The following is a 10920-nucleotide window of genomic DNA, read 5'->3' as shown; positions in this document are numbered from 1 at the left end:
GAAGAATTCTATAAGCTTGATTCATTCTGGACTTTAATATTTGACTCATTAGCGCAACTAGTGTTTGAACATGGAACTGCATCCACCATCATCACTCCCAGGTAAAGGACAGACGAGTGACAGGACTGGGGCACTTCAGGGGGCCAATCAGATTTCAGCTGGGGCCAATGCCCCTGTAGCCCCGCCCCTAGAACCGCCCCTGTCAGTGTTAAATATACTGCAATGTGTCCATTCAGCTGTCAACCTCTAAAATAAGATACTTTTGAAATTCAGACAGTGATGAAGAAATTAATCTATTTTTAATCACACATTTAAAAGCATTTTTAATAACAAACTATTGGCTTTCACTGAAAACCATCCTTATTTCAGGCACCACTAAAACTAGCCTTTTAGGAAGTGCAGGGAAAACAAACTGGTATTAAAGGAAAGGACAAGGATGTGGTTTAAACTCTGTGTCAGATTTTAATCTTCATCTGGCACTTCACAGTCATTATAACAAACAGACAGAATCTTTTGTTCACATCAGACAGAAAAGCTCAGTTCCAAACTGGTAAAAAGATCCGAAACAACACAAACAGCAACGCCAAGACTTTTGAGAAGTGATGAATATGACGTCTTTAAAGGTAAATCTATCTTATTGTGACAGATGTATCAGAAGTCACTTCAGTGTGAGAAACGTGATTTCCCTTAATAAAACTTAAAGATGGTGTATGATGCTGCAAAAAGCCTTAAAGTTATGTCGCTAAAAACACTTCATCTGACAGCTCTGATAGGGGAAAAAAAATCAATACGGTTGTTTTTTTATGTGCAGTAATAATAAAAACAAAAACCAAAACACAACATAATGCTCTGATTAAAGTATCACAACTCACCTTCAAGTAATATTGTGGCCGGTCGACGTTTTTTCACGTTAAGAGTCGCTGCTTTGTTTCAAGTATGAACCTTGTAAAGTCCGAGTCCTTCAGTGTTCAGTAAAACCTTTAAAAATGAGGCAACTAAAACTCACAGTTTGGTTTGAATCTTCGACAAGACAAGAGCACTCATTCATTATTACATCTCCAAACATTTCATGAATGAAGTTAGCAGCTTCGAGTTCTGTTACTTTCAAACGACGCTGTAAAGAAAAAAACAAACAAAAAAAAACACGTATATAAATATTATTTTAAATTTTCATATGTCTAACACACAGCACAAATGGGAGCAATAAAATTACAGTGAACACAACCCACACTTTTATCTTTCTTCAATATTTAAAGACAACAAATATTCTTTTCACTGTGAATTCACTTGAAACTTACTGGCATTTTGTGACATTTCCTTTTAATCCTTTTTTTAAAAATCCTTTTGTTAAATGCGCAATGTCTTTTTTTACTTTACAGCAGGAGATGTAAAACATCTGCTGTCAGAAACTAAATGCAACAAGTCTTTGTATCTACAGTACAAACACGTAAAGATGTGGGTTTGATTCTTCGTTTTGTGTCTCTGAAGTCCACCAGCGGCGTCTCCAGACTTCTGGAGAACCGCTCTCCTGTCGGTGAGCCTGTGAGAGCGGGACACAGAGGATCCTTTGACAAAATGTGTTACCTGCTCCCCCCTCCTCCACCTCGTCACCACCTCCCGAGTTCCATCCTCTGGCCAGGAAGTCACAAAGCGGAGACTTTCACAATATTGGTTCCAGCTGAGCTGGCCGTGGTCTGGATGCTCGGGGCGGTCTGGCGGCCCGGAGGCGGAGGCATCCTGCGCTCCCGCTGCGGCGGCCCGTGGAGACCATCGCCGTCCGGTGTCAGAGCGGGAGGCGTCGGGAGGCTGATGATGGCTGTGGTGATGCGGCCGCTTTTGCAGTTGATCCTGTTTCTGTCGTCAGTTTTCAGATTAAGGTTTGAACGGCTGCTGAAAAAAAGAGAGACTAAATGTGACAAATAAAATAAGTGTCATCAGGTAATTAATGAACCAGTTGATTTTCACAAGATTGAAGTGGCCGATCATTTTAATCCATTTTATTAAATTATACAAAGATAAAAAATTACAATCTGACGTTTTTTAAACATATCTCATTAAATCGTGAAATTCTTTTATTTTAAGAATCATTTGTCAAATGAAAAAAAATTGACACATTGAGGTATTTATTGCTTAATATTATTTGATTGGTTAATAAATACTTTATTTATCCTTTACATATTTATTTTTAATCCCTTATGTATAATAATATTGATGATTATTTATTTTTTAATGACTAATAATACAGTCTATAATGTATTTACATGGAGAGTGCACAATATATTGGTCCAATACTGCCCCCTAGTGGCAATTTATTTACATATTTTACATAAAATCACTTCAACTCTACCTTAGCGGTATTTAAATATTTGTATTATTTAAATCACTTTTGTGGTGAATTATTACACAAAGCATCTTCAAAAGCAAATGTATTTATATTCTAAATACAGACAGTGCAATTAATCTGCCAGAAAAACTACAACAATGTAGATTTTTTAAACATTAATTGAAACTCTTGTATTTTATTTAAAACTTGTCTTTATAAAAGATTATGAAGACTTGCCATTGAATTAATATTTTACAATTTTGCAGTAAAATATTAGAACACTATCAGTCATTTTTCAATTCAAATGGCCTTTGTGAAGATTTTCGTCTTGTTTCTTTCTGACAGCCAGCAGCTGATCTTTAATCTAATCGTTTTACTGTGAACTGCACATAAGCACCGACATCCTGTTAATGCCCTCATATTTGTGTGTTTCTGCTGTGCCTCACCTGGTTGTGTGTGCCAGGGGGTCCCTGCTCTGTATGTGGAGGGCGCTGAGCTCCTGCAGGGGGCTTCGGTGTGTCGGGACGGGTTTGGCGGGAGGCAGGCTGGCGTTGGGCAGGGGAGCGTTTCTTTTCGCCCCCCGGCCACAGCAGCTCACCGCGGGGCTGTCTTGGCTGGCTACAGACGGGCTGTGGGACGGATAGGTCTGCAGCGCTGTTTCCAAACAATTCTGCTCGTACATCTGCTCGTCGACGAACTCATGAGCCTGAAAGGAAACAAAACAAAAAAGACAGAAGCAGATCAGAAAAAAAAATACAGACCTCAGCTCACATGGCTGTAAGTACACTGAACAGTCGAGGACATAATCTAATGAAATGATGATTTTTATTAACTGTTTGTTTTTGAGGAACACCAGATCCTGTATTTGTAGAGTAAAAGAAAATAAAAAAAGTTTTAAAGCAGAGCGACACATCCCGCCTCCACGTGTCTCACTGCTTCCCTGAAAACTGTCAAACTGACGTTCTGGAGCTTTCCTGCCAAGATGTTTATGTTTTTTTATTTTTTATTTTTGCTTCTGACTGATGTTGACAAGTAGATTCAACGTGAGGAAAATCAAACCTGTCAGAGTGATAGACGTGCTTGACGGGGAAACAAACGGGAGCAAAAACTCCTCTTGTCTTGTTTTAGATCTACGTACACTCGTCATGTCAAGCTCAAGTTTTGAACAAAGTTATACTGGAAGAAAAAAAAAACACAAGATCATCAAACTGAGAAAGCTTGTTCTTCTTAATAAAAAGGTAAACCACCCAGCACTTTTCATTCCAAAGTTTCAGACTAAATAAGAAATGATGGAGCTGCAGATCAAATCTTGAAAATAACGTGCAGTCTCACGCAGTATTGTGTGACCCTGCATATTCTGTCAGCACCTTAAGTATTTGTGAATGAATTCACAAATGGCTGATAAACACAGATACTAGGAGGATTTAAAGTAAAACAGAAACCCCCTCACAGTGGTTTTCTCCAGACAGTGCAGCAGGTGGTGGTGTTGGCTCTCTATCAGAGAGGTGGCCCTTATCAGCTTCTGCTCATCCTCGTCCGTACCCTGTGAAACAACACACAAACACACACACATAAACACACAGTGAGCAGGTTCTACCACACAATTCCAGACATAGCCCTGGAAATTAATTAATTACTCTTAATGCTTTGCTGTTCAAAAAATGGTTCTGAAAATGAATATTCTCTTTAGTGATGAGATGCTTTTTGTTGACCTTTTCCACTGTCGTTGTGTTGTACTTGTTGGTTTCACTCAAGTTTGTTACGAGCAGGCAGCGAACAAGTTCTGCTATTTTCCCTTGGATCTTTGCAACCCAATTAGTTCTGTAATCGACCACATTTCTGTCTGTCGCGAAGCCTTAAATAAGCTGTTTGTTCCCAGATCGACATTCTGTTGTGCAGTTTTTGTCTTTCTGTCGTTCTTACTCTCGGCAGCTTTCGATGCCTTTATAAAAGCAGCATATACCTTCCACTTTCAGTTTATTGAAGAAAAAGAAAAAAAAAGAAAAGCTACGTTACTGGCAGCTCGCTTGCTTAATTATCTAAGATGTTACCACTGAGCGGTATTTTTGATGTTCAAGACAGCTGAACGGTTATTGATGTCTGAAAAAAAAAACATCAGTTCAAGGGGATAAAAAACAGAAACTTATTGAAACGTCTCCAAACAGCACTTGTTTTCTGCGACTGCAGCGCAAATAAAGCTCAGCCTCAAAGTAATCAGAATTGCCAAATAACATGAAAAGTGAAAATAAATTAATTAACTCCCACAGCGTGCATTGTTACTCTGAGGATTTGGCTGAGAGGCATTCTGGTCCAAGGACTTTCATTCACATTCCAGGAACACGAACAATAAAGCGATGTGGGCTGCTCAACAGAAAGCGTTCTGATCTGGAGAAAATATGAGGATTTTTTTTCCCCTCAAACACTTTTAGTTTAATTCAGACGAAGATCTATAATGAGTGTCCAACTTCTATGTATGAAAAAAACATACACTTGCCACAATTCGTTCGAAATTTGAACCTACTTTCCAAAAATAGAGCCACTTATTTACAAATGAAATCATTCTAAATAAAATTAAAAGCCATTTAACAGCTTAATAATAACTATACCTCATATTTTATCATTTATATTCATTGGGAACCCCGTATTCAGTCTGATTGCTCAGTAAACCTTTCATGTATACTGTTCAAGTTAAAAACTATTGATCAGTTTCTCAGAAAACATGATTGTCAAACAAGTCTCAGATTTCCTCTCACAGAGCAGCCTCCTTGAAACAAATCAATCAGGCTTAAAAAATGACCAAAGGACCTCCTCCTCATTGGGCCTGGCCTTTGCTCCGTATGGTTTCTTGTATCATTCAGATGACTCAGCATTGTCACAGGGTTACAAACATCTTCAACTAAAGCTTTCTCGATCCAAGTCCTGGTGTTTCACCTACACCGAGACTTTCTGCCTCTTAATTCTAAGTTACACGGATAATTGGTTGATATCTTCACCATTTCATGAAGCCTAATCTGTTATTAATACATTTAATGTAAACTAACATACCAGGATTTTGATTAAAAAAACTATAATGTTGTTTTAAGTTTGCTGGTGAATCAGTTTTTGGTTTAATAGGCTGCAAAACAAATTTTGCCCTAGTTAGCCACACGCTAGTTAGCCACACGCTACTTAGCTTGGTTGGTTTGAATTTATTCTAATAACGATGAAAGAATTTGTTCGGTTTTAAACTTCCACATAAAATTTCCTTTCTAATACACTGTTTGAGGTGTGCCTTTGAAAAATTACAGTTTTTAAGGCCAAACACATCAGCACTATTTATCGTACATCTTAGAGAAAATCAGGACACCACTACGCATCTGAAAATCAGAGGAATGGGGGTAAGACAAAATGGCAATAAGTTGAAGACTTTTCTGTTTATCATCTAAAACAACCAGATTGTTTATTATCGAAACACAAAATGAATTCATTTTCTCTAACTAAGGTTGCACAACCTGATGTAGCAGCTCCTCCTGTCTCTTTGTGTTTTACAACATGAGAATGATTCAACCATGTATGAGTCAGTTTTCCATCAGACCACAGGTATCTCTCAGCTCTTCTTGCAGCTCTTTCAGCGTGTACAAATTGCTCAGAACAAAACAATTAGTTTGATGTTTCATCAGCCCAACTGGACACATGCTATTTTATTACTCACTAAATTACACTGACAACCAATCAGCAGCCATAATCAAAACAAATCACTTGAACAGTAAAATAATATTTCCTCATAGTGTGATGGTGGAGCCAGTAACAAACTAATTTAACTCGGTCAAGCAGACTTTTTCTTCCTTCTCATCATATTCTGAACTCATGACCTTGGTTCAAACTTTAAAATACAGCAGATGTGGATGCATCTTGATAGAATATCTGAACAGTAAAATGGATTTGAGTTAACATAGAACAGACAAACAAGAAACAAAACAGCTCACACATCAACTATTTTGCAGGGCAGGTTAATCACAAAGTTAGCAGCTTGATCAAGACAAAAACGCCTTGGGCAAGACATGAAACAAGATGCTTGTAACACCAGGTGAATATACTGCTCAGCAGGTGTGCACTGAGACGTTGCAGAACCTGGCTGATGATAAAAAGCAGAGTATCTGTGTGGACCAGTTAATGCTCGGCAGATGGGGACATAAAGTTTGGCCATGAAAGCACTGAGAGCAGGCGCAGAGTGTGGAATAAATCATCGCTGCTTTGGTTAATGAGTAATTTTACCGGGTGGGATTCAGTAAAGATGAAAACAGCAGTGGACGTATGTCTCTTTCTATCATACAGACTTACTGTCAGCCATAACCAACACAAGCTTGATGTTAGTCACAAAAAGGAAAAAAAAACCTGGTATACAGTATCTAAACTTTAACAATACAACAACGCAACCTTGCTTAAATATTCTGACTTAATATGACTGAAGTAAAATTAACAATATTTATAAAAGGAAGAGGAAAATAAGTTTATTAATTTAGCAATAATATACAGCGGGTAAAATAAGTATTGAACACGTCACCATTTTTCTCAGTAAATATATTACTAGAGGTGCTAATGACATGAAATTTTCACCAGATGTTGGTAACAACCCAAGTGATCCATACATACAAAAAAATCAAACATAAATGTCCAAAAATGAAGTTATTTGTAATAATGTAGAATGGCACAGGGAAAAAGTATTGAACACACTTACTGAAATTTATCTAATACTTTGTACAAAAGCCTTTGTTGTCAACGACAGCTTCAAGACGCCTCCTGTATGGAGAAACTAGTGGCATGCATTGCTCAGGTGTGATTTTGGCCCATTCTTCCACACAAACAGTCTTCAAATCTTGAAGGTTTTGTGGACCTCTTCTATGAACTCTGATCTTTAGTTCTTTCCATAGATTTTCTGTTGGATTCAGGTCAGGTGATTGGCTGGGCCATTCCAGCAGCTTTAGTTTCTTTCTCTGAAACCAACTGAGAGTTTCCTTGGCTTTGTGTTTGGGCTCATTGTCTTGCTGAAATGTCCAGCCACGTTTCATCTTCATCATCCTGGTAGATGGAAGCAGATTTTTATCAAGAATGTCTCTGTACATTTTTCCACTCATCCTTCCTTCAATTATTTGAAGTTTGCCAGTACCATATGCTGAAAAACAGCCCCACACCATGATGTTCCCACCTCCAAACTTCACTGTTGGTATGGTGTTTTTGGGCTGATGTGCAGTGCCATTTGACCTCCAAACATGATGTGTATTCTGGCATCCAAACAGTTCAATGTTGGTCTCATCTGACCAGACTATATTCTCCCAGTATTACACAGGCTTGTTTAAATGTTGTGCAGCAAACGTTAAAGGAGATTCAACATGCTGTTTCTTCAGCAGTGGAGTCTTGCGTGGTGAGCGTGCATACAGGCCATGGTGGTTCAGTGCATTACTTATTGTTTTCTTTGAAACAATCGTACCTGCTAGTTCCAGGTCTTTCTGAAGCTCTCCACAAGTGGTCCTTGGCTCTTGGACAACTCTTCTGATAATTCTTTTCACTCCTCTGTCAGAAATCTTGTGAGGAGCACCTGGTCGTGGTCGGTTTATGGTGAAATAATGTTCTTTCCACTTCTGAATTATGGCTCCAACAGTGCTCACTGGAACCTTCAGAAGTTTAGACATTCTTCTGTAACCGATGCCATCATTATACTTTGCAACAATAAGGTTGTGAAGGTCTTGAGAGAGCTCTTTACTTTTACCCATCATCAGATGGTTCTTGTGTGATACCTGGCCATCATTTGGGACTGAACCAGCTGAAATTAACTTGCACTGACAAGGGGCAGGCTTGCTTTCTAATTACTGAGAGAGTTCAGCTGGTGTCTTGTCTTTCCATGCCTTTTTACATCCCCCTTTCTTCATGTGTTCAATACTTTTTCCCTGTGCCATTCCACATTATTACAAATAACTTCATTTCTGGACATTTATGTTTGATTTCTTTGTATGTATGGATCACTTGGGTTGTTACCGACATCTGGTGAAAATTTCATGTCATTAGCACCTCTAGTAATATATTTACTGAGAAAAATGGTGACGTGTTCAATACTTATTTTACCCGCTGTAAATATAAAAATAGTAAAACTTTTATTTACAGTGAAACATACTGTGTTAATAATATGTTGCAACCACCCCCAAACAATGTTGCAACTGTTCCTGGCACTGGGGTCAGTTGCAACATCTGACTTTTCATCTTCAAATGCAAATTGTGAAGAACATCCCTTCTTTAATCATCTATTAATGGTTTTGACTATTAACAGACAGATATAAGTTTATCGTATAAAAATTTGGTTTTTCAAATCCAAACCATCTCTGAATAACAGCCAAATGAAAAAAAGTGTTGCAACTGTCCCCGAAAATGAGCTAAATAATGAAAATGTGTCAGTGACATTTTTAATGTTTTATTTTACCCTAACCATACATTTGCTGTTAGATTAGATATTTTATTCAAAAAAGTAGACACACCTTAAAAGCAAAAGGCTCCTAATTGAAACATGACAGCAACATGTTTGGTTGCAATAAAGGAAGAAGTGCGGGGGGGGGGGGGGCGTTAAGTTCTGAACATCTTTCTTAAACAACAGATCAATTTAAATTACTGCAGGAAAAAAAGATGAATGAGCAGTAATACATTATTTTACAACCAGAAAAAAAAATAAATAAATGCAGGCACAGAGGTAATCCGATCAGTTTTATATGAAAAGTAAGTATTATGGTATCAGCATTCAAAGGGATAAAGCTGTAATGGCCTCTTAGCAGGGTTATCATCACACCTGACAGAATAATCAATAAATCTCTCTCTATGACAACAAGGTCCTGATTTATGTAACCAATAAACGCCTGTCAAACTGTAAAATCGCCCAAATGTAAGCAGACCTGCTGTGAACTTCTAATCTAACTCTAAGCTGTGGGAGAACCAGTCATTTTGTTATAAATACGCACTCACTTTCACCCCGGCCCCATGCAGCGCCTCTGACTGACTGTCAGCGGTGACACCACTGTAATTTGATGCACCAGGACTCTGGCAGCCTCATCACAGAGACGCAGAGGGATGGGACGGACGGGGGTGGGGGGTGGGGGTTTGCTCAGCACTCACAGATGGCATTTATATGATAATTCTAACCACTTCCAGACACCCATGAGCTTTCACACTGGACTCGATTAGATCCAAATGGATTTTGGTAGCCATCTGTAAGGCGCGGAGTGTGTCACTGAAAGCAAGAGTGATGGGCTGGATGGCAAGGATATGGGCAATTTGCTCATGCATTACCAAACACAGTTTTCCACGGTGATTACATTTTTTTTAAGCAAACGCGTGAACGTGGAAAGGGAAAAGGACGGACAAAAACGCTGACTAATGTTTGCAGGTGGAGTTTCAAGCCTTCAGAAAGGATGTGTAATTAAGGAGAAAACAAATTAACAAGTTGAAATCTGTACCTGTTGTATTCTCGTGTACATGATAAGGCTCAGAAATGTCTGTCAGTGAATTCAAAATGGATTTGGAGTTAGAAGATGATTAGCCTGGTCCAACAAAAACGCTGTCCTGGGAAAACAGCCAGTTTTCTGTTGGACATTTTGCACTTTCTCCATTATCTAACAATTTTATAGTGATTTCATTTAAAAGATTCTCACATTTTATTTGATGCACTGGTCATTTAATTGTTATAAAGAGCTACTCAACAACCAAGTAAAAGCCATATTTTTTTCTCAAAGCTTGCTGTGAGAAACCACAGCCAGGTTGAATCAAGTCTCAGACTGAAGGACAGCAGGAAAAGCACTGTGTGTGATTACACTGATAACACCAGCACAGAGAATTATACACATAACTCCTCTGCTATCAACCCTGCCCCGTGTAACAACAACAATTTAACGACTCCTGCTTCTGCTGCACTTTTATAGCCTCGAAATTACTTTTAAATTGTCTTTTGGTTAATCATGGCAATAATGGATGGCGCTTTGCTGGTGTGTGTTTGTACTCTAGACGTAAAGTCGTTACCCCCGAGCTACTGCGTTGCAGTGGACTGAAATAATTAGGAGGGGAGAGTTTAACTCAGAGTAATAATATCAATGTCTAAAGTGCAAATAAAAATTCGCTGGGATCGCAAAACATTTTTTATGATGTCAGCTAAAGCGGTTTTCCAGGATTGATCAAATCCAGCTCGATGTTTGCGTGTCAGGGAGGGCCAGAGAGGGTTTTTCTCACCGTCAGCTCCAGCAGCTCGTTGATGAGTCCGTTGCGTTTGCCCTGGAGGAAGGCATTGGCGCTGCTGGATTTAGCTATTCTTATCCGGGCCAGTCGGGCTTTCTGCGAGTGGGAAGAGGAAGAGGTCACAGTATCAGACAAGGTGGGCCGGTGGTTACAAAAGATGGCGATGAAGAATCTAACACCTCATCATCACCGAAGCAATGTAGTATTTTCTTTTTTTACATTTATAGAACTGAAGCTGGTTTCTTATTTTGTTTGTGATGAGAACTGTTGTACAGCTTATTAAATCTGGACTGAAAGTGCCTGTGGCCTGCATATTCTTCAAATACAAAAAGTCAAAGAAAACATCTTTA

At 38.7% G+C, this 10920-nt stretch overlaps 1 protein-coding gene across 1 annotated transcript; it reads right to left on the bottom strand.

Moving 5' to 3' along the window:
* Positions 1–280: 280 nt before the first annotated feature.
* On the bottom strand, positions 281–10666 carry LOC106515114 (potassium voltage-gated channel subfamily D member 3; the record flags this gene model as incomplete). The annotated part of the gene is given in 4 exon segments (XM_014004751.1): positions 281–1890; positions 2770–3029; positions 3774–3866; positions 10565–10666. Coding segments are annotated over 4 exon segments (702 nt in total), but the record flags the coding sequence as incomplete, so codon positions are not given.
* Between the last annotated feature and the right edge of the window lie 254 nt (positions 10667–10920).

The sequence above is a fragment of the Austrofundulus limnaeus genome, unplaced genomic scaffold (assembly GCF_001266775.1).
Source record: "Austrofundulus limnaeus strain Quisiro unplaced genomic scaffold, Austrofundulus_limnaeus-1.0 Scaffold26, whole genome shotgun sequence".
NCBI classification, from domain to species: domain Eukaryota; kingdom Metazoa; phylum Chordata; class Actinopteri; order Cyprinodontiformes; family Rivulidae; genus Austrofundulus; species Austrofundulus limnaeus.
This window is presented reverse-complemented; position numbering and strand designations above follow the sequence as displayed.